This window comes from Chenopodium quinoa, unplaced genomic scaffold (genome assembly GCF_001683475.1).
Source record: "Chenopodium quinoa cultivar QQ74 unplaced genomic scaffold, ASM168347v1, whole genome shotgun sequence".
In the NCBI taxonomy this organism is placed as follows: Eukaryota; Viridiplantae; Streptophyta; class Magnoliopsida; order Caryophyllales; family Amaranthaceae; genus Chenopodium; species Chenopodium quinoa.
Genome location: NW_018743252.1, coordinates 1,220,241 through 1,246,078, shown reverse-complemented (window position 1 = coordinate 1,246,078; position 25,838 = coordinate 1,220,241). Strand labels below are relative to the sequence as shown.

At 34.9% G+C, this 25,838-nt stretch overlaps 1 protein-coding gene across 1 annotated transcript; it reads right to left on the bottom strand.

The window, feature by feature from the left end:
• LOC110734995 (phospholipase D zeta 1-like) lies at positions 1-25,040 on the bottom strand. The gene is made up of 20 exons (XM_021915115.1): positions 24,488-25,040; positions 18,172-18,273; positions 17,956-18,071; positions 17,692-17,833; positions 15,107-15,277; positions 13,622-13,795; positions 9,474-9,716; positions 9,283-9,399; positions 6,554-6,693; positions 6,270-6,419; positions 5,066-5,222; positions 4,478-4,966; positions 3,420-3,530; positions 2,790-2,936; positions 2,512-2,709; positions 2,305-2,406; positions 1,944-2,075; positions 1,299-1,364; positions 748-809; positions 1-646 (listed from the first exon to the last, which is right to left on the bottom strand). Exons 1-20 carry the CDS (start codon positions 24,743-24,745, stop codon positions 397-399), a joined length of 3,327 nt encoding a protein of 1,108 aa, XP_021770807.1. The 5' UTR covers positions 24,746-25,040; the 3' UTR covers positions 1-396.
• Positions 25,041-25,838: the final 798 nt, after the last annotated feature.

Below are 25,838 nucleotides of genomic sequence, written 5' to 3'. Positions count from 1 at the left end.
TTGATAAATAAACTGTACGTTGCTTCTGTGTATTGAATTGATTTGTACAAAATGATCAACTATACATTACAACATTCGCTGCAAGATACCGGTAGATAATCACTCTCATCAACAGCAAAATTTTCAACCTCCGATGCAGAGACCTTGACGCCATGGCAGAAACATCCTGCCCAGACATTGGTCAGTAAATCTCAGCCGCCTTTGAAAGAGAAGGAAATTATCAAAAATACAATCCTTCTCCAAGTTTTGCCTTTTTTCATAAATAATTTACATGATATATTCCACCCATGGTAGAGCTTCAACTTCTGCTTTCTTTTGAAGGACAAGTTACTCTACTATCGAACTAATGCTTGTACTATACATCAATATTTTTAGCTGCTTCCGGCAATAATCATGTCAATGAAAAACTTGGGCTGATGCGTAATACTCGCTTTCATTAAACACTGGTCTCAAATCTTCTTGTGACATGAAGTCAACTGGGAAGGACACAAGATGCCCTTTAACAGATTCTAACCTTTCCAAGGGATCAGTGTCTTTGAGGGTCCCATTTTGATAGCATTCTAACTTCTTAGGAGCTACCCCGAGATCGATGGTAGTATGCCCAAGTCTATCTTTCCAGTGAGCCACATTCTGTCTAAGTGAAACTCTGAAAGAGAAAAAACATGCATGGTTAGTAAGAATAAGCTTGAAAGGAACCAGAGGTAAATATGAAACAGGGGTAAAATAAGGGAGAAAAATGCTACTTACCTAGAATGGATGAGATCATTAGGGATACAGGCAAAGACATCTTGGTAGATCATTGTATTGGTCTGTAAAAAAAAAAAACCAACCATGGCTAAATACTTATGAAGCTCGATACATAAACAGAAGTGTTTGAGATGTCAAACAAAAACAGAGAAGAAGATTATTTCGGACAAGTCTTTCTTCATTTTTGCGTGATTCTACTGTGTTTTTTGCGCTTGACTGGGTGGATGGTTATCACTTTTTACACACATATCGTTCTTGTCTATAGGTTTTTGCACAATACTCAGGACACAATAACTAGCTAATATTGGATAATTAACGTTATCAATAATTACACTCCTTGGTAATGTGATGGAGTAGAGCATCCTCAACAATATTGTTGCAGACAAAAATCACGTTTACGCTGTGAAATAAGCACATACGGAAACATGGGCTGCATGGCAAGAGATGGCATATTTTGCCAATTCCACTTGCCCTATATATATATATATATATATATATATATATATATATATATATATAGCTGCAACCTTAAAAACACATTTTGCTCTCACCTTTGCAGTTGCCATCCAAATGTCTTTGTAGGTAGCATCAACCACAGGGTCATAAATTTGAGGAATCTGTTGCAATAACATATGCATCAATAAACAAGTATTAACAAAATGGCATAAGATTTGTTGGATGAATACTAATTATTTTAGAACAATATCGTGTCACAGTAACAATAACAGTCGCAGCCACAACACATAGAAGCAGCATGACACAGATATCAAAGTTACAATCAAACCATCACCTCTCCAATTCACATAAGCTATATTCCAGGTTATAATAAAAAATGTACCTTATATCTTAAATTTTTATAACCACTAACAGATTGTCAAAGCATCATTTTGAAAATCATGTTCACAGCTTTTCATAGGATGGTTAGTTTGATGTTCTTGAAGGTAACAGGTTATAAACGAAAATGTACCTTATAACACCATTTATTTAAAATAAGTAATAGGTTGTCAAAGCATCCTTTTGAAAACATGTTAACAGCTTTTCATAGGATGGTTGGTTGATGTTCTTCTATGTAACAGCATTTCCATAATGTAAGGCCTTTTTCAATTAAGTCTATCTCCAAACAAACAATACATGACATATAAGTTAAAGGTGGATATCCTGTCAAATGACAGCAAACAAAACTCAGATTTACACACCTCGCCAGGTCGAAGACCAAGGTGTTCAGCCCACAAAGAAAGGCGAAGACTCATAGTGAATTTTCCAGCTTTCCATGGTTTTCCTCCCATACGTGAAGTTATTACTTCCTTGTCTTCAATTACCACTCCAATCTGACTCCAAACAAATAATAAGAAAAATGTATAAGAAAATATCATTTCAATATATGTGCTGAACATAATATCATTCTAATCAGATTAAAAGTCTGCCTAAAGTAAATAAAATTGTTTAGCTAAAGTACATCGGCTAAAAGTTTCACTACATGTCCAATGAGATTAAATAAATCCTAAAAAGTGTCATGGACGACAAGAGGTTTAGCAGCATCTCTGGATAATTACATACCTCAGAGTCTCTAGAACCTAACAAACTCCTATCATTGATGTTTGCTGATCCAATTAGGGCCATACAGTCGTCAATTATCATGATTTTACTATGCACATAGATCTGTATGACAAGGTCAGAATAGCAAAGAGATGTCAGCCAGAGAAATAACTTATTTATTGACTGATGCAAAACCTATATATATATATATATTTATTAAGATATTACCTGGCTGGTAACTACTGGACCACCATCAAACAGTTCACCATGAGCTCTAAGACCATAGAAGGAGATGTAATCGTGTGATTTAGGGCCCATAATATTATAAAGATTTTGCAATATTGAATTCACTCCTCTCAATATTGTTCTATACTGCCAGTGCATTATTGCGCGAACAGATGCCGCCCCAGCATCATCTACACCCCCCTGTGAAACATGCATGTAACTTGATAAATAAACTGAAACAATACTTGGAAAATCCGATGGTACAGACCACGACATAGTACCTGAAATCCTGGCAAGAGAGGCAACACAACAATAACTCGGAAACATTTTTTTTCATCGAATGCTCTCAAAATTCGCTTGTGCAACGCTTGCAATACCCGGTTGTGTATTATCTCATCTCCCGAAAGACCCGAAATGAAGAACTGATTCTGTGATAATTTTGCATTCAAGAACCATTAGAACAAAAGGCTAATATACAAATTATATGTATTGAAAAGCATGAAACGACTAGGAGATTATAGAAAAACAAGTGTTTAGCAGCTAATGTCAGTTGTAGAAGTGAGCAACAATCACCACCATGTTAGATTTTCAATGTGGCTTTTTCCAAGGCTATTTTGGCATCATCAAACAAAGCTAAGCATGATGACTACACATCATTAAATAACCAATATGTGCTTTAGTTTATTTAGTAAATATCTTATACTTTCTACCAAAATATATCAGAGCCTCTTAAAACACATAACTTTTATTTTAAAGACTCTCAGACAATATTTGAATTGTCTCAAGCAAAATGCAGTACAGTATCAGAAGCAACTTTGTGCTAGTATGGTATATAAATAATAAATGCATTAGATGGAACGAATAGAATTTATTGTTTGATAGAGACATGATTGATCAGTTAAGAAGATTACCTCAATGTAGATGAAATGCTCAGCCTTTTCAATTAGTGAGCAATAGGCCTTGTGAATACTTTGTTCTGTTTGGCTAGTTCCAGCTGACCATTGACTGACACTCCTAATAACCTGAAAGTTAAATCAACAAGTGTCTAAGCAGGCAAGAAATCTTCAAACCAAAATCATAATGATTGGAGGAAATTGGAACTGCAATCCAAAGATTCCAAAACAATTCATGTTTTCTGATTAGAAACCATGATTTAACACTAATTTTAGACATAACTTCCATTCTTATGGGTATAAAGATAGATTATTACCAACAATTAATATCAATTACATAAATTTTTACCACACAACGTGGTAACAAAATTGATTACCAACCATAAAAAAGCCCAAAACTCATAAAAAAAACTTTATCATTTGAGACGGGTGAAATTCATACTTCAAATCGCATTTAGACACTGCTCAATGATAAATTATTACAAAAGGATGAAGATATTTAGCGAGATGACAGCTTGCAGTAAAGTAATTATGGGTGGGTTACCCCAGCCCTTTCACATATATTTAAAGAAAGAGAAAAAGATTAACACTCATACTGATTTTTACAACTTTATGCTATAGAAAGGAAATTCCAATGATCCTGATAGCAGAATTAAGATACCAAAAATAAACTACTTTAATAAAAAAGTTAAGCAAATTAAAGAAATAAACTCTAGCTTCTCTTGATTTATCCACCGTCAATCTTAGAGTTTGCCATGTACAAACAAAAGAAAGCTTCAAGAAATCATGAAGCAACAAGAGAGCTTCAAGAATGCTAGAAATTCTCCATTTAAATGACTAATTTAATACAATAGCAAAAAGATATTAAGCTTGGAGAGGTGAGCCATAGGTTTAATCAGCAGTGGTGTAATGAAAGTTAATTTAATCATTCATTTCAAGCTTTAGTGACAAATTTCTATCAACATATTATAATTACTCAGCTCTCAAATTTTAATCAACAATAAAAAGTATAATTTATAAGAGGTGAGACAGCTTAAAGCATCTAACTAAATCACAATCAAAGAGAATTAACTGACCTGGCAACGACATGAGACACATGGTCCAACTTGCCCAGATTCATTCGAAGGAACAACCAGACTACCACGTTCTTGTGTCTCCCACCACTCTTTATCTAATGATTTCATGCCATAACGCCCTGCACCATCCACTGCATCAAAGTCATCAACAAAAGCCTTCATTGGCATGTCCAAATATACTGGTTCAATTTTTGTTTTCCGGAAAGGGAATGGAACATTTCTGATAATCTTCATCTGATGATCATGGCTCACATCCTTTCCATTTAACTTTGAATCATCATCCTCTACAGCCTCTTGAGGCAAAAGCAATGGAATATCTGGAGAAGATGCTCGAGAAGAAAAGGAATCTTGTCTTTTCATATACTGATTCTCAGCTACGTTCACATCTTCAGCTTCTGTTTCCCAATTGCTTCCCATATAATGTGGGATGACCATGTGTTGTTGAGGCATGAGCAACGGAATCGTTTGCTCATTTGGAGCTTTATTTCTCTAAAACAATAAACAATGGCAATCACTTACAGCACTGTATTATTTAAATTGGACAAAGTAAAAGATGTTAAAATAAATGGTTAGGGAAATCATATCCACCTTTGCATAATTCCAGCGTTGAACAAAATGCCTTGCCACATCCCGGCAAGGTGGCCCAAAAAGGGCACAATGAACATCATGCCATGGCATACGCGGATACTCTGTGCGATCCAACTGATCTTTCATGGCGTCCTCCCAAGAGTTAGGTTCAGATTCCCTGGATTAGTGAGAGGAAATAGGATACGTAAAGTTACTGCAATCATGTGCATTCCAATTAAAAAAAAAAAACCATCTTAACCATGCATGACTCAAAAAAAAGCGTTGTTGTGGAATAAAATCTTGATTGCCTTAACATGTTTTGTTACTCAAGAACATCAATGGAAAATTTGTCATAAAGGACCTTTAATGTAAGCCATTTTGTGAGAAAGGACCTTTTTTAAAAAAAGGTGGCACTTAGGGACCTTAAAGTACTTCTTTGTTGATAAGGAACTGTGCCTAAATTTCGACCATTGACTGCCACTTTCCGGCGTTGATTATCAAGTGCAATTCACGTGCCTACATCAAACGTTGTATAATTTTATCCGTTTCTCCTTATCAACCACCATTCCTCACCACCTTCCTTAAGATCAAGCATAAAATCAAATCTTGGTTTTTAAACCACCTTTAATTTTGCCGTGGCCTGCAATGGTGTTGGCTGGGTTCAAGGAGAGAGAATGAGGAAGGGAGTGAGAGGGCGAGAGAAGTAGCAAAGAAAGAGAGAGGGTGATGCGAGTGTGTTATGGTGGCGAGAGGTGATGATTAGCTAGCAGTGTGGTGGGTTTAGGGAGGAGATCATATAAAGGGAGCAAGTGAGCAGAGGGATAAGGTGTTTGCATGGGTGGCGGGCAGTGTGACTAATGTTTGGTTGTGGTTTGGTGGTGAAAAGTGCAAACTGATAGTAAAATGGTCGTCGCCTAGTGGTAGGACATGGCCAAGGTGGTGGACATGGTGGTTGGGAAAGAAAAAGGGGGAAAACTAAAGCCACGTAGCACTTAGGTGAAACTTTTGGCCAAAAGTTAAAAAATAATAAAGTCAAATGCTGAAGTCCGAGCAAAAAATCCTTATCAACATTGAAAAGTACTTTAAGGACCCAAAGTGCCACCTATTGTTTAAAAAGTCCGAACAAAATGCCCATAACCTTGTCCAGAGAAAAAAAAATTAGTGAGAGATTACGCTAGAATATTAATATGAAAATTGCCACAATATCAAATAAAAGGAAGCTCACCTAGGATTGTAATAGTCCTTTCCAGGCCATATAGCTGGAGGATCGTCGCTCACTTTGTGCTCAAGTGTGTCATAGCGACCAAAGCACAAATCCAATCCACCAATAAAGCAGACTTGGTAGTCAACAATTACAATCTTTTCATGATGCGACCTACATGCAGACAGACACTTTGGCTAATTCACATATTTTTATACAGCATAATAAATATTTGAAATACAAAAGTTAAACTCCTTTTGCAGCATCCAAATTAATTTTGAAAGTAATGTTTTAGGAAAGCTGCATACCATAGGTAAACACCGGTTGAAAAGTGATCAGGGAATCGTAGTACTTTCACATTTTCATGTATGCTAAGGAGCTTTCTTTTGCTGTAGACACTGTTGATTTTTAATGCTAGAGCAACCTCCTTATACAGCAATATATAGATCTGCCATCATTGCAAGCAAAAAATTGTTTTTTTTTAATTAATCTTATAAGGTTTACATGTTAATATATATATAGTTAATAAAAGAGCCTAGGATGGGCAAGAACTTTACAAAATGTAGCAGGCAAACAAGCTAAACAATATCAAAATTCAATACAATTAATAGTACGTTCCCAGTTGCCATGCAAGTGTACACTAGCTTATTTATCTCAGGAACTCAAATTAAGGTAAAACATAAGCGTGAAAAAGCTAGAGCCCTGGCAGACCTAGCACTACACCAATGTCAAAAGCGCAACTTGGTTTTACTTAAAATCCCAATTCCTCAATCTACATTCTTAAAAAAAATGTAAAAATATTAAGCATATGGAACCAACAAACAGGAGATCCACGTACAATCTTTTATTTTGTTTTTTAAGATCAGACAAATTTATAAATTTCAAATGAAATGATGGAAACCAAAAGGTCAAGAGTACAAGGTATCTTCCCTAAAGAAGATTCATAACTATGTCAGTCACGCTGGCTATTTGATAGCAAATATGATCAGGAAGCACCAGAAGCCAAATACCACAGAGAATTAAAGAAATCACTCGATCCCATACTACCCATAGAATGAACTTTATCACAACAAATATGTCCATCTAAAAGGTACTAGGTATCTTCCCTGAAGAAGGTTCATAACTATGTCGGTAACGCTGGTTATTTGACAGCAATTATGATCAGGAAGCACCAGAAGCCAAATACCACAGATAATTTAAGGAAATCACTAAATTTCATACTACCTCATAGAATGAGCTTTATTACAATAAATATGTCCAACCAAAGCACCTAAATCATTTTCATAAAAGTACATCATCAAAGCACCATCTGCTGTTCTCTTCTCCAAAACCCAAGCTAATCTAATAATCTGTATATGACCCATCAGAAAAGCAAAGCATAACCAAATTCTCCATAAAAATCATCCAAAATCCTTTCAATTATAGTGAGAGGTTGATTCCTTATAATTAGAAGGTAGTTCTAAAGTCCTTAATATACCATAAATATATAAAGGGCTGTTTGGTTCGCTGTAATGCGGAAAGGGAATGGGAATAATTACCTTTGTTGGTGTTTGTTTTCCCTTTTTTGTCATTCCCATTACCCCTTTTTATTTTTGGGTTTACCCAAAATCCTCCTAATCTCATTCCCCACCCCCCACCCTACCTTTCCCATTCCCTTTCCCCAACCACCACCACAACCCATCAGCTGGATGCACCTCGACGGAACTTGTTGTACCTCGCCGAAACTCGCTTCACCTCACCGGATGCTCGCTGCCCCTCCTCCCACCCGAAACCCTTCTCCCGACCCTCGTGTAACCCTTAAAAACCCTCCCCTCCACCGGAACAGCCGGTCGCACCTCATTAGGTCGGAGGAGGGGCGGCGAACAGCCGTCGAAATTACGGCCCAACCCTCGGTGTTGTTGGGGAAGTTCGATAGCTGCGTTTTGGTCACGATTCGGTTGGGATTGCTGAGGTCGAGGACGAGAAGGGTTTCGGTATGGATTGCTGTTCGACGGACCTCACCAAGTTGGGGGAGGGGCGGCGAAGGTCGAAGGAGGGACGGCAGGTTCCGGTGTGGTGTTGGCTGGGCGTTGTGGTGGCTGGAGAAGGTGGAAACTAATGAAGGAAGGGGTGCAATGGTTGTGCTGTGGTGGTTCTACGGTGGTTTCATTCCATTCTCCTCCATTCTCACCAAACAACACCCTAATTTCTAAGGGTTTCATTCTATTCTCCTCCATTCCCTTTCTGCATTCCATTCCGATTACCTTGTGCGAACCAAACGGCCCCTAACTAGTTTAATTCGGTTTTACCAAATTTTATAAAGGCTTACAATAATTTGTATGTAATTCAACAATTAATTAAAAATTTATTCTTTTTATAAAAAGGTATAATGTAGTCCATATTATTCATTAAAATTTCCTAAATAATAAACTTTAGGTTATACCCGAATGATATACAAATTTTATATTAATAATTATGAATATTTTTTTAATAATAATATCTACTTAAATTTCTATATGTAGATGCAAAAAAAATATTGACTTTAGGAGGAAAAGATATAATTACATTGAAATATTTTTTGTAATATAAAATATTTGGAATGATATATAACTTGAATGTAATGGTAAAGTAGGAAGGAAATTATTATAAAAATGAAATATTTCCTAACTTCATTTGGCAAAAAAGAAAGGAAAAAATTTTGGCGGGAAATTTTTTAACCAGATTTCGACACGTGACATTTTTTATTCTCCTTTAGTATATAGTTATAGATTATAGATAGTCTACTGCAAACCAGTCCCACTTCCTAAAACTTGCCAGTAAATAATCAGTAAAAAAGAGATGCTAGCAACCATAAATCATTTATCAGGATTCTGGCTCACACAAATCAACAGATTGGCTTTGTAACAGCATAATCAAAATTTAAAACACAAATGCATATTAAAGGATGAACATACTACAGCTCAAAGCAAAGGATGAGACTAAGAGCAAGAATATGGTTTATGTATCAATCAAATTAAATAACTCTTAGGGATAACTTTATTTCTCAGACAGTTAGTACCTGCACCCCTTCCTTGGCTTTTGCTTCGAGTAGAGCATCAAGTCGTGATGAAGCATACTCCTTAAATGGGCGTCTGAGATATAATTCTGGGCAAACCCACCAGCCACAAATAAATATCTGTGAAAGACTTCAATCAGTAAAGATGAAATTAGAAGTGTAAAGATATGAAGTAAATGTGTTATTGAGCATACCTCTGACTTAGCATTTTCAATTGCCAAGGAAATTGCTTCAAAAGCTGCTTTCCCATCAACAAACCACTGAGCCTTGCTACCATCATCAGTTAATCCCCTCAGAGGAGCAAAAGAGTCAAAGCGGTGTGGATGACACCGCCCTTCAGGAGGCTTTAACCCAGCATCATTTATAGCAGAAACCCAGCACTTAGCTTTGGCACTATTCTTAGTTCGCAAACTTATGCAGCGGTTGCCACAAGTGACCTTCAAAGTTACCAATAACCATATGAGCATATGCTACTTATGTCGCACATTACATGCAAAACTACATAGGATCCAATCACAAGAAATGATCTCACGTCATATATATAGGGTTGGGATCCAATGAGAAGAATCTTAGAATGAGAAGAATGAGAAGGAATCTTGACCATGCAAATTAATCCAATGGTTAAATTTCATCTGTGCAAATTATGCACATTTAGAACAAAAATATGCACAATTAGTTTAAAAATTATGCACATTTATTTTCTAGTTTTCATATTTTACTTTTCTCTTTTTCTCCTCCTTCACGAAATCACTCTAGCTTCCATAGAATCTTATTAATTCTTCCATACACCAGGTTATGATATTTCAAATTATGGAAAAATAAGAGGAAAGATGAGATTGGAAAGAGAAAAGATTAGGGAGAGAGAAAAAGGATTTGTGACTACCACCACATATGAGATTAGCTTAAAAAATACCCACGTGAACAAAAATTATGCACTCTTGTTTATAATTATATGCAAATTTAGCTTAAAAATATAATTATTGCACATTGACTCATTGAGTTGAAAATTTATGCAAATATAGTTATAAGTTTATGCACATTTACTTGAAAAATTATGCACAAAAAGCTTATAAATTATGCAAATTTATTTTTCAAGTTTTCTTCTCGCTATTGCTCTTTTCCACAACAGACTCTCTCCTCCGTCAACGCTTTTTCTCAGCTTTCTTCTTCCATATCCATTTTCTCTACTTAATTCCTTTCAATCAATCATGCATCTCACACTCAAAAACAAAACCCTAAATTACAAAGAAAACAAAAAATCACTCACCAAATTTAGAGTTCACAAAATAAGTGAACAATGAAGAGATTGAAAATTCAAGAATTGCAATGAAGAAAGCAAAGGAAAACAGAAAATTTTGAAAGTGATGATCACAGAGGAGAGATAGAGAGAGAGAAATTGGGGAAATTTTCTTATATTATTGAATCTTCTTTTGAACACTGAGAAAAAAAAATGGGGAAGATTGATGAATATGGAGGAAAGAGAGGGATAGGAACACGGGAAAGAGAAAGGGAATTAGGGAAAGATTTTTTCTATTATTTACAGTTTTGCCATTAATGAAGCATGTAATGAGGGTCATTAGATCATTTTATTTTGAAGGCACTAGATTACTTCTCATCCTTCTCATTATAAGGCCAAATGAGAAATACTCCTGCAATGAGAAGCATTAATTACCCTTTGATCAAACTTAATCTAACGGACAACAGCGAACACTTGTCATTCACATCACTTTAAGTAATTTTAAAAACAATTAGGTCCCAGACATTAACCATGTTATTGCACCCAAAATGGTCTCATTTTCTCTCTCTCTCTATCTTTCTCTCTCTCTCTCTCTCTCTCTCTCTCTCTCTCTCTCTCTCTCTCTCCTCCCCATTTCCCTCCCTCTCTCTTTGTCATGATTATCATGTGATAAAGTTGAAGGCATGGAGCTCAAATATGGCGTCCATCATCCCATTTCTTCCTCTCTTCCTACCTTCAATCATTTTAACTAGCAACACTTCATTGTTGTCGTATATTTATAATTTTAACTAACACACAATTTTGGAGCTGACCTGCCATTCTTGTCAGATCCATCTTCTTCTTTCTCTCTCCTCTAGACTAAATCCAGAAATCGTAAAAAGACATAAATGACAATTTATCCATTAATGGAGCCACAGGTGCATTGAATTTGTTACAGGTATTTGAGCTCTGAAAATTTTTCACCAGTCTCTTATTTTTTTGGATTGATTTAGTTGATTTTGAATAATTCTCCCCATTATCACCCATACTAGATGTTGGATGTATTTGATTTGTATTTTTAATGTATTGTCAATGTTTCTGTAATGTATTTATGATGTATTTATGTTTCTCACACTAAGAACATGTTCTAAATTTAGAAGCACTACTTTTGAATAAGTTAAAAGACTAGAGATCAGTTGCGTAATTGCGTTAACCATAGGTTAGCATGAAAGAGTCACAAATGACAGTAGTCCCTGATTGAGAGCAATATTTGTCAAGTACATCAACATTCTTATTAAGACAGAAAAGAACAGAGCAGCAAGAAAAAATTCTTTTACAGCCAGACTTTATGCACTTTTCCCAACTCACAGCTTCAATCATTAAGTTACATGAAAATGCTTAGTAATAGGACCAAAAGAGAGAAAGCATTCAGAGACAATGAGAAAACAAAAATTTAATCCAGTACCCAGATGATGTGTTGATAAATACATTGAAACTCTGAACCAGCAACTTATCAGTGGAAAGAAAGTACAAGAAAAATACATGTGCAACGTCAAAGATTGCAAGTTCCACACTACCACTTCACTCACAAAGATTCATTTAACAGCATAACATCAAGTTAGCCCACTCAAAGCATCAATCAAGGAGTCAAGGGGGAGTATGATACAGGCAGGGCTTAAAGGAAAGGGAAAGGTAATTCAAAACCCTTAAATACCCTTTTACGGTGTATAGGTTTTTTTTTTTTTTTCTTTTTTTTTTTTTCATTTTCCATTCCCCACTTTCAAGTTCAGGTTCACACCTCCAACTCCACAAAGGGGATTCAATCCCCAAAATCCACGCCACTAAGCCCACGAACCCAATACCCCCGTTACCAACGCCACTACAAAAGACCTTACAAGCACCTCAATCAACACCCTCAAAACAACGCCCAACCAATTTCTTTACTCTTTGTTCGCCCTTCTAGCGATGCCCAAAAATGTCAGCCATATCAGTGTTTAAAAAAGCGCGCCTAGGCGCTGAGCCGCAAGGCGGTCAGGGGTGAGCGCTTAGTTAGGTCTGGGCGAGGCGTTTTGGGTTAGGTGCACAAAAAGCGCCCGAGGCGCACCCGAGGCGCACATGAGGCAAACTTCAGCCAAAATTTTTAACTGCCCATATACTGCGCCTCACTTCAAAGAGGCGCACTGAGGCGCGCCTTTGGCACACCTAGGCGCAGCAGAACCCCTCTTGCTTCAGTGCACCTTGAGCTTTTTTATACATTGAGCCATATCTACCCCACCATCGCTCCCTTCAGGATATTAGCCACTACCTTATCAACAACCTCACAGCAACAACCAGGCAATGCCCATTGGCCTCTCCATCGGCTTCAACACCACCTTTGCACACCTACCAGCTGCTATACAATACACCACCACACTAAACCACCACCACCATGAACCATCCACCACACCACTGCTAATTCACAGATCAGAGAGAGAGAGAGGGAGAGAGAATACATCATTTCTGTTGTGGGCCCTGTGGCTACTCTGTTTATGACTTTAGGATGGTTGAATACTTGAAATCTACAATGTAAGCTACAGAGAGCTTTTATGATTGTATTTCAAGCACCAAAAGTGACATTGCTGCAGCAGTTTGATGGCAAGATGTGGGGATGGGAGAGGATACAGGTTAGGTGGGGTAGAATTAATGACTTAAGGGTTTTGTGATAAGCTATACACCAAACGCTAAGGGTTTTACAGCCCTTTCTCTGGACTTAAGATGCATAGTGGAATATTAAGATCTTTTTCACTCTTTCATTTCCTATTCCTGTCTAATTTCCATTCCTTTTACTGGTCACAAGCCAAATGGCTGTTATGGCTTATATAGGACAGATTAAAGCGAGCTAGGATAATGCAGATAGATGTCTACCTGCCTACTTTGAGATAATGCAATTTGGGAATATTCGCAGCATAATTTCAACTGCCAAAGACAAGTATCTAAAAAAACAGGAATCATTTAAACAGAGAATCAGCTAAGAGAAAAATGAATCATGAAAATATAAAATACAATACGGATCACCCAACACAATCTTCTGCAAAAAAATTGAAAGAAAGAACCAGCGTCAAGATATAATGTGTCTTGCCAGTCTACCTTAAAAGCATGGCGCAGAGGATTGTGATCTTTAATCTCTTCTGCTAATAAAACTCTTTCTTCTCCATTTCCATCCGAAGCAGGTAGCATATCAAACACAATAATATCCAAAAGGTTTGTATCAAAAGGGTCTCCCAGTAAGGCCAAAAATCCAGGTTTTAACACAGCCCAGACCTGCATAAATTTCAATTCTTAGCAAAATGGATGATAAGTTGGCTTTGACAAAACAAAGTAGTCATGTTTTGCAACAAACAAATAAAATAGTTGATCCCTAATTCTGCACCTGAAATGATAAAATTTATCCTTGATTTTTTTTTTTTTTTTTTAATGAAAGGAAATTATATAAATCAATTACTTCGTATAAATAATTCCCACGATTTGTAGAGTTCACATGGTCCCATGCACACGAACTGGTATGCAATAATACATGGTTTGCATCCTTATTAACATCAATTCATATAAAACTTTATATTTTCCCCTAAACGCCTACACCACCCATTACTCCATCCATCCACTATTAATATTCTTGTTAGGCTTTCAAACTTACATAAGGAAAATTTGTAGGGGTGTCGGTTCAAACTTGGTCAAACATGAATTTAAGGGGAAAAAGTTTGGAGGACAATAGAGAGAGAGAGAGAGAGAGAGAGAGAGAGAGAGAGAGAGAGAGAGAATGAAGGAATCGCGAAGCAGGGGGGAATAAAGTTTGCAACATGACAAGATTAAAGGAAAATGAAAGGAAAAAATGGGTGTGGATGGGAATTATTTATCAAAATAGGTGACCAAAACATAATTCAAGGACATCCCAAAGTAGTATATTATGACCAAAGGACTACTATTTATATAACCTAGAAAATTTGTTAACAATACTCAACAAGACCACCCAATTTTCTGAACAAAGAACAAGAGCATCATCTGAAAGAGTGAAAAACTTTGTTCAATGACATACATACCCAATTGTTTCAAAAGAAAAAAAAAAAAAAACATACATACATACACAATGACAATAAGGGGCCAATAGGACATGTAAGAATGACTAAATAGGTCTAAATCCCATACTACTACTACAAATCACCTAAAAGTAATCTTAAAGCATTCACAATAATATGCTAATTGCTCACACAATTAATCAACAGAGTTATGTCTTATTTTTGAATTAACTAGAGGTACATAAAACAAGTGCCAATGCACCCCAACTTACAAGATAGAAGATACACTGTTATTTGCTAACACATTATATTAACAGAGCTGTGTCTTTATTTCTTCATCAAATATACAAAAACCAAGTGCCAATGCAACTCAGCTTACAAGATTCACATATATTTAGAGAACAAGACAAGCAAACCAAACGTATGTAATATTCAAAGCTGCATAAATGACAAGGTATTAGTACGCACAATATATTTTGTAAGAGGTGTATTCAGTAGATGTGCAAATAACAATAGATGAACAAGTAGAGGAAAACTGAAAGAGACAAGGTTTTCTTACCTTTTGCCAATTGTCATTGCACCAACTAAACAAATTGCATGTACAGCATCTCCTATGATCATCATCCTTTGGAATTTGTGGAAGATGCTTCACCATGACATAATCTTCTTTAAGCTTAGGACCATACTCAGGCAAAAATGATAATCTAGAGACCTCCAAAAACCTACAGACCTAAAGTACATTCACCCAATAGCCTCAACATAAGAAACCTCGAGCTACAAGATTAAGTCAGATCAAGTAAATAAAAGAGCTAAAATCATATTGAATGTAAAGTGAAACTCTGAAAACCACATCAGTTGATATGTTGAGATGAAAGAAGCGCATAGAAAAGGATTTTAGGAAATCTCAACTCCTAAATTCACGAGGAAATTTATTTGATTAGTCTCGATATGAAGTTTCCAAACATTAACTTTTTCATATTTTTCTATAGTATGTACTTTAAGGTGTTTATGAATTAAAATATGCATTAAAGTGTAAACAACTTTAAGAAATGGAAGGAGATATTTCTCACAACAGCAAAAAAAAATTAATAACTCCTCTTTTTTATGTACTTCCTCTGTTTTTTTTGTTTTTTTTTTTCCCCGCAACGTTGGGGATTTGACGCTTGCCAGTGCAAATTATAGTAGCAAAAATTATAAAAAGTTGATATCATGAAAGCGTATTTCGAGACAAATAAAATAAGACCTCACATGATTATATTTTTTCTAACATATAAATCACAAAAGACGATCAAAGGAGTGTGTGAACAGAGTAAAATTCCAAACGTTGCAATAAAAAAAAGGGTGAAGTATGTATTTTTATCTTTTTCTATTTTTTTTTTTTTTTTTTTTTTGTTTGATAATCAAGCTCTCAGCTATATGCAGCCAGATTCCATGTTGATATCAATCACACTAATAATACATGATGTGGGCACTTCTCCAGTGGTACTACATGTTTCATAAAAATTGCAACACTTTAACTTTCACATTTGACAATAATAATACATGATGTGGGCACGTCTCCAGTGATACATTGATATTAATTAGACAGCATTTTACCTAATACATATATAGAATAAAAAATAATAAAAAAGAAAAAAGAAAGAAAGGTGTAGCCATGCAAATGCATGGGATTTAAAAGAAAGTTAACAAGTTTCTCTTTGCTGAATATGTGGAGTCATTGTTATAAGGCACAACGTTTGAGAGGTTAAAATAGTAGGGGGAAAAAAAATAAATAAATAAAAATTGAAAGCCATTGTATAGAATTGCAAGGATTTTATTTAAAGGTCGTAATTTGAATTTGAGAAACTGTCATTCTCATTATAATATAGATTAAGAAAAAAAAAAATTAGTCAATGTTAGTATGTGGACAGTGAAAAGTCAGTGTTCCACTTTTTATGAATGAGGGAGTGTTTTGTTATACATAACAACATAACGTGCATAGATTTAAGCGAAAAGTTATCCACAGGATCCCGACTAATAAAGAATGGGAATCAAGACAGCCAACACACATTGGGATAAAGTATGGTGGCCTCTATATTAATCATTTATATCCAAAGAACAAATTAATCACTTTAGTTCCCAAAAAGTTCTGGTTACCCAAGATAACTATATTCAATCAAATCACGTCTAAAGTCAAGTCAAAATAAAAGGAAGAGAAGAAGACAAAGAGTTAATAGAAGACTTAAAGGAAATCATTTCCATAAATCAAGAACAATATCAAGCTCGCGCCAAATCTATTAAAAATAAACCCCCATCATTGCTAATTTGCTACCAAGGCTGGCTGTATTTAATAGCAAAATTTACCCAAACATAAAATGAGACCAAAAACCTTACTCCTAAGGAAGACAGAGAAGATAAAAGGGAAATATGATATGAGAAGGATACACAGAGAGAAAGAGAAGACAGTGACACAATCCATAATTAGCAATCTCGATTGTCATCACTGTGGGGAAGACAAATGTAAAGACTTAAGAGGAATAGAGATAGAGTGAGAATATGAGTTGTTAAGAGCATCAACTTCCATCAGAATTAGTGCTCTAAGTGTATACGATGACTTTCTAACATTCCTAGAGTTGTGCCCAGAAGTGGAGTTTCCCAAAAAGTTACACTAATTTACTAAACATGTTCTAACTAACAACTTTATAATGAACTAATTCAATCTTGACAATCCTTTTAATCTAATCGAACAGTAAAATTAATGTCAGTATAAACTTGTCTAAGCCATATGCAATTTTAAAACTCAATGGTACCTTAACAAGCAATTAGTGCCTGAGCATGGTTTCAGGTTTCATGGTAACGGTCAAGCAATGACAACCACTATCGCAGGCAAAGCAATAGCAACCTAATATTTCGGTCGCCCTAAGCTCAATTTCATTACCATGCGGTCATGATGTGATGGTGTAACCAAGATCTAATTCCTTGGCTGCATGTCAACATTACACCAACTACCAAGTTTCCAAAAATAACTACAAATCTATCTTTAGCGTATAGGACAACTAACATAGTCATAAATAAACAAAAGGCAGACATGCCAACTGACACATTTGATACAAAAAATTATGCAGAATCTTGTTAGATAAGCAGTCCTGGAAGAAACAAGCACACCTCTCTAGAGTTAACAATATCCAGATTCCCTAAGAAATGATTCAGATACCCCTGCATGGCCACCTTCGCTCTATCTGAAATAGAATGCTGTCGACCCAGTGCTGGACGAATAAGTGGAAGCGCAGCACTTGACGGAACATCTCTGCACAACAATAACAACTCAAAATTAGGAAGTTTTCCATAAACAAAGAAAGAGAGGAGGGGTCACTTAAAGCCTCACCAACAGAAACCATCTAAACCAAAAGGCAGGGTAGCAAGGAATACCTATTCTTGGCACTTTCATCAAGATGCAAAGGAATAGTTTCATCTTCAACATCATCATCCTCTTGCAAAACTGGAGCGTGATCTCCTATTCCAAGGTTTTGAAGCCATTCTTTAACCTTATAAATAATCACATTGTACCAAATCAAACCCAACCTCTAGTGTATACAATGAAAGATTTAAAAATGGTGAGAAAATTTTCCAACTATTCAAACACACCTGTTCCTGCCTCTCATGAATTTCTTCAATTATCACACGTTTCTTCAATGCAAAGTGTAAATATAAAACTTGTGCAGCCTTCTTGTGTAATTGCCATTTGAACTAGCCATGAGGAGTCATAAAACTTAGATGTCAACTTCAAGATTTGAGATATAAAAGATAATTCCAAAATAAAAGCTAATCGTGAAAGGAAAATGCATCAGGTATAATCATTCATATATTACTTTAAACAAACAAGTAAACAACAACTCACTTTTCATCATCGCACAGTGTGGAACATTTCTAGAAATGGCATGGAATCAATATGTTTTTATTACTCCTCTCATTTCACTTTGGTCCCACACTCCCATTACCCATCAAATATAATAAATACTTCGTATAAAATTACCCCACTACCCACTTAATATAATAAAATTACACCACTAACTACTAACATTAAAAAAATATAGTTTACCACCAACCAACTACATTTCAAAAATCAAAAAAGCCTCATGGCAACCTCATAATTTTAAAAATTCTACATGGTGGAAACAAAAATCATTTGGTCTCTAAAGTGATCTTGTGGTATTGCATACGTGCCGTTGGTGCTTTAAATGGTTTCCCAACAAACTAATGACTAATTTCTATCGTTAACAGTATAATTTCAGAGCTCACCCCTAGTTAACACCCAATATTGACCAAATTTGACCACAACCACAATAACCCAACACACTGATAACCACCACCCACCAAATCCACCACCTTTCCTTCTCTTACTCTACACCACCAAACCACCACTCCTCACTCTTCCTCCACCATATTCTCCCAATCTCTTCTTGTCTCTTCATTGGCCCCTCCTCAATGCCAGCACCTATTCATTTTGTCCAGCTCATGGTGGTGTAAGAAGCGGTGGTCAGATTTAGGTGGATAGTGGTGAATTTCAAAAAGTCAGTAGCTACTAAAATAGGTTGACAGGGGAGTTGTTGGGTTGGTCAGGAGGTGAACTGGTGAAGCAATATTGGTAATTGGGAGTGGGGTGTATAAACAAGAGGTAGGTTAGTAAAATCAATCATTTATTAATGGGTTAGCCATTTAAGATGCATAACTATCTTTGGAAACTAAGTGATTTTAGTTCTGCCATGTGCAATTTCCAATAACACAAGGCAAAATTTCCTTTCCAAAAATGTCATACTCCTATGAGTCCCAACCATCATAATAAAATATGGGCACATAATGGAATATGCATGATTCTGGGATCCTATAGGGAAACAAATGATTTAGTTAACATGCAGAATTTGCAAAACCACGAGGTAATATTTCCCATAAGAAAATACCATATTCCTATAAGTCTCAACTATCATAATAACATATAATAAGTCAATATATGTAACTAGAACTCAACGTCCATCAAAGTATGACAAGTAATTTAAGATGGAAAGAGTGAATTTTTTAATCTCCATCCCTGAAATCATCCACATAAGTGGTTACCCTATTGAGTTCTTCTTGGACTATGTTGCTACATGTTATAGAAAAGAACTAAAGAAAACAAACGTTTATAAGAATGTTTGCTCAATAGATTTTGAATATTAAATATAGTCCACAAATACAAATATAGTAGAAGTGGGAGTAAAGGGAAAAGGAAAAGAATAGGTTAATTGGGCCACGCAATATTATACATTATACATAAAGTTCAAAACTCACGAACTAGTTACTAGTAGAATCTATAAAGTATGAGGATATCTTGACAATAGAGGGAATGATCAATTAATTGGCTATGGTCAAACTACATCTCAACGGCACATTTTCAAACGTTGACTTTGTTGTTTTGTCTTGTGCCCATTTTTGTCTCTGTTTCATTTGAGTGTTACATAAAGTAGAATTACTTTTATTAATTACACGATACTTTTATATTGAACTATGATAAAGTGTTTAATTAAAGTATTGCCAGAATGTAATAAAGGTAATATCACCTAATTTTTCCATCACAAAAAGCAACTACTTGTTAAAAGGAAAGGGATAGAGGATAAACCATTAAATATTAATAACTTTCCACTCTTCTTCTTGTTATTAATCCTTATGAGGTCAAACCTTTACCTAAAAGATACAAAGTTCAAAAGTTTTATGTCTCTTGAGTTATACTTCCTTCAACCTTTTATACTACAAAGTCTGGAATTTTATACTATTCACACACACTCACTCCTTTAACCATCATTTGTGATTTACATGTTGGGAAAAATATCAAGTGTTATCTTGTCAAATTTGTTTCAAAATTAACTCAAGTTTGTTAAACTTGTACTAAAAGATAATTAAAGATATAAAAGGTGTATTGGCAAGCATAAAACTCCAAACACTGCAATTTAAAATAAAAATGTCATATAATCTTTAATGGATATTAATATAGTGCCCCCTAAAGGAGTAGTGTACAATTGTAAATTGTGCTCCAAATATGTTATTGTTAAGAGGATAAGCCTCAAATGTGACCATAAGTTATCCATCTATTAACCTATACTAAAAGCAAATCCTTCCATGACACTTGTCATTACCTTTTAAAAAAAATTCCCACCTTTTTTGCTTCTCTCTCTCTTTTTTTTTGTTTTTTTTTTGTTGCAAAATCTTTAAGTAAACTATTTATACCTTATGATATTTTTTTTCCACTTTGACTATCATATTCCATATATACCCAAATGAAATATTTCTGAATATCTTTTATATACTTTCTATTTTGTAATATTATTGTCAAAAATATTTAACAACCGTGCATTGCATAGGATATTTAACAACCGTGCAGAATTTTAACCTAGTATATAAGTAAAAGAGAGGGGCTTATAACTTTTAATTCTCCGACTAGCCATTACTTTTAAATGAGTCAATCTCTTGCTCTGATCCACCTTGTGTGCAAGAATATTGAAAAAGTAAATATTAAGTGGTGCACGTATAAAAATTGTCTATTCTATTTTATTTAGCATGTAGCTTGTATAAATTGTTAGTCCAAAAATCAATATAACATTGTGAAGTATTCAACCAATACATTGGAAAAAATGTTCATTATTTATTGACTTAATTTTTGTAGTTAGTTTTCTAATTAGGCCACACGGCCACATAATGTATGATCTTTGTATGAAATAACAAAATCATTATGATTTAAAAATAAATTAACAAATAAATACCCATTATAAGAAATTATTAGTAGTAACATACATGAAGCAAATCAAGCAAAATGCTTTATTCGACTCCAAAACTGTTGATTAAAGAGAGAGTTCACAATGGTTGTATGCAGAAAAGCTCTAATTTGCTTTGGAACCGAAGAAGTCCAACTATTAAATGCTCAAGACCTTGAATAATTACTTTTTTGCACACTAAGTCATTTAATAGAATATATGTCTAACCTATTCTATTGAATATAGACCTCATTATAGTGAAATCAACACCTCATATAACTGTGTTTATTCAAGAATAACCTAACGGTAATATGTTTTTTCTAGAATAAGAAAATCAACTATCAGAGAACAATAAATCCTTACCATAAGTAACAATAATAAACTACCAAATACAGAATGACATGCCGAATTCAATATATGTCTCTTAAAACCCCCAAAATATTTTATTCCAATTTAGAGCTTTTAATATTACATTTATTAAGAGTAAATAAACAGAAAAAACTTCAAATCTATAGGTCAACAATTATTAACTCAATTGTCATTATAGTTTGTTGTTAACTTAAAGAGATAATGCTTCTCTTGCTTTTGTGGAATTTGAAGATAATTGATCAAATTACGGTACAAAGCAGTTTTGTTTTGGGCTTTTTCTTAATCAAACTGAAAATTTATATAAGTATGGGATTTTAAATGCATAACACCTTGGTAAAAATTTCCATTCCATTCCATACCAGCTCACTGAAACAAACAGCTCGTTAAGAGTTTGGCTCATTTCATGTTGTCTATATCTATCACTTTTGGAAGCCATACCAAAAAAGGTGTTTGTAGAACTTGGCTCCAAGTCTCCAACCAAACATTGTAACGGTATCACATCCATTTCATACCAATTAAAAAAGCTCCAACCAAACAACCCCTTAGCTCCATCCTAAAGAGAATCCAAAGCTATTGTCCTAGGAAAACAATATTGCTCACCTATTATTTTATTACAAAAGGTGTCATCCTTTATGAAGATCTACATAGCTTGCAGGTGCAACATTGACATTTTAGAATCAACAATTATGTTCTACACCAGCTGCAATCTCCTTCAGTATCAGTATACAACAAATGTTCGTAAATAGAACAATGACTTCCCTGATGAAATTCATTCCTTAAAACTCACTTCCAATCTTTGCAATAAGAACCTGCTCATGCATGCTACACCAGGGCACAAAAGACTCAGTTGAAAAGGATGATTGTCCCTTTGATGCTTACCAATATAAACGTGCAGCCTTACCTAATATAATGTTAATCACCTTACAACTCTGCTAATTTTCCTGTTTGGAAACAACGATGACATTATGTTTGAAACGGGGGTTGAGCATGAAACAAGATTTTGACAAAATAAACACTTGATGAGGGTTGTGAGTAAGGATACTGGCATGAAAACTAGACATTCAAGCAAACAGATATGTTGCTCCATTTTCCAGCCCACAGCAAAGATCTTCCACTTCATATAATCTATTCTTTTGACCTGCCTCTACCTCTTTGATTACAATATCAGATAAATTAGTTTGTTCATGCCTTAAAGGGTGGAGATTCAGATAATAGATAGTGAAGACATTCTTGAGTCTTTGATTGGCAATTTTCCCTACTTCCAGAATAAACAGGACTTCTATAACTTCAATTTTTGAGTCTTTGATAGTGAAGACATTCTTGAGTCTTTGATTGGCAATTTTCCCTACTTCCAGAATAAACAGGACTTATATAACTTCAAATTTTTCTATTCTTCTTTATGTAGAGTAGAAAATTTGAAATCAAGCACCATTGAAAATTAATGGAGGACTAACCTGTAAAACTCTTATCTAATGCTTGCTCCACAAGAACAAAACCCAAAGGATCAACCGTATTGTCATCTACATGTGAGATCAAGCCAGCCAGCATTTAACAAACAACAATTACCGATGTGAAACACTGTGATATACTTTTTTAAGCCCGTAAAAGAGTTCCTAGATAATTCTGTTTTATCACCTTCAATATACTGCATTGTAATATCAGCCATCAGGTCCTCCTCCATTAAACTCAAGTACTCAACGCGACATGGCTCCAAGACACAGAATATCATGAAAAAAGCATGGCCAGAAAAGAAATGGATGGAAGTTCAAACACATGATTGACAAAATAAATGCAAATCATCAATTGCATCTGTGACTTTTTATACTTGCTACTATATGTTGCCTAGTTGAATATCTGACAAGAATACAAATTAAAAAATACCGAAGACATTTGGTACAAAGGGTGAAGAGAGTGAACCCAAAGGTAAAGTGGTATAAGTCTTTCCAGCTCAAAAGGAGATAATACGAGTTGATAATACGTGAGAATTTTTTGAAGTATACAGATATAAATTATGTTCTCATATTTATTATTCCCCATACAACAAAGAAATAGAAGCAAGAAAAAAAAGGGGCAAATTATAAATGCACCTTAGAGGCTCTTAAATAACGATGACTAAAGAGCTGCCCCAACAAAGGAAAGTACAAAGACTAATAAGGTGAATTTCCTCGAACCCAAAGCACTACTGCACTAGAAATTATGGTAGTTGATCACATATTTAATGATCAAAAACACAAATAGCCACAATACAAAGCACTCGAATTATGGTAAATTGATCACATTTTATAATCAAAAGCACAAATACTAACAACACAGATCACTCAAACTATGGTAACTTGACCACATATTATGATCAAATACACGAATACCCACAACACAAAGTGCTCGAATTATGGTAACTTGATCACATATTATGACCAAAAACACAAATACTCACAACACAAAGCATTTGAACTATGATAACTTGAACACATATTATGATCAAGTACACAAATACCCACAATGCAAAGCACTCGAATTATGGTTACTTGATCACATAGTATGATCAAATAGACATAAACCCACAACACAAAGAGCGCGAATTATGGTAATTTGATCACATCCCACAACTCAAATTTCTCCATAAAACTCAACCAAACAACCTAGTAAATTAGTTAAACTTGAGCTAAAACTCAAAACCCAAAATCAAACCAAACCATAACCCCAATTCATGTGCACACAAAAGAGAAAATCCAAGCTTATTCCTCACCACAAAAATTATTGAAACTACCAAATTAAAAAAAAAAAAAAAAAAAAAAGGAGTGATGAGATACCTGTTTGTACTGCAATTCAATAGTATAAGACAATAGCATGGGACTAATATCACCAGCATCAGGTCTAGAGACATGAACTATACTGCCTTTAGGCAACTCCTCAAAAATCCGAGTTGACTCAGTCGGCTCGCCTAAATTGAATGTGAAGAATGACGACGACGTCCTCGCCGGAGCAGGTGCCGCAGTCGAAGGCGGCTCTTCCGATTCCATTTGCAAGTAAGATGGCCCTTCGCCGCCGATTAATCTTTCCGATGCCATTGGAAATTCGATAAACTATCTTAGAAATAGATCAAATGTAAAATAATTTTAATGATGTAAGGAATTTTGGAATTTTGAAAGAATTTAAATATGAAGAAATTGATCCGAAAATACTGAAATTGTATGAATTTGAGTATGAATATGAATATGAGATCCAATGCAAAAAGAATGTTGAAATTGCGTGCAACAACTAACGAGCATAGACAGAGGGAGACGCGGAGGGAGGAGAGAGAAAGAGACAAAGAGCTAAGTCAAATACGGAAGGTCTTCTTTTAAGTTCCTCTCGCTCATATATGTTGCGCTTTTTTTGTTTTAAAGGACTATTTAAATTTAAATCTAAGTAAACCTTTGTACTATTCACCTGACAAAAAACCTTTTAAAAAATACTGTAATACTTCTCAATTTTCTAAACATATAGGGCACAAAGTTTAAAAAGAGGAGAGAGATAAAGAGAATAAAGATAGGAACTCATGTGATGAAAGAGAGACGTAAAACATGTGCAAATATTAAAATGATAATTGTTACGAGTACAATATTTGTGGTGCATAAAGTTTCATACATGGCTAGCCATACTATACGGCCAGAGTTACTTATTCAGTTCTAACTCGGTTGGTCAGGAGTTACTTGTTCCATTAGGGGTTACTTGGTCGGTCAAGGATTAGTTGGTCGGATAAAAGGTTACTTAATCAGTGTTTTGTTAGCTTAGCCAGCCACACAAAACCGGCTGTTTGTGGTGAGGAGAGAGAAAGACAGAAAACATGTGATGAGGAGAGAGAAAGATAGAAAACATGTGCAAATATAAAAATGTGCAAATCTTAAAATGATAATTGTTGCAATATTTATGGAACGAAAGAAGTTTCAACAAAAAAAAATAGCTTAGTAAAAGCAATTTTATTTAAGTTAAAACAATTTTTTTAAGGGTAAAAATTAGTAGTTTACAGGAAAAAAAATATAATAAAAAATCGGTTAAAAAATTACTTCAGTAAAATTAATTTTAGTTTAGTAAAAATAATTTAAGTTTAGCATGAAATATTTTAAATTTAGTAGAGCGGCAAGTAAGGGACCATGAAGACAGCCCACCCCAACCTGTAGG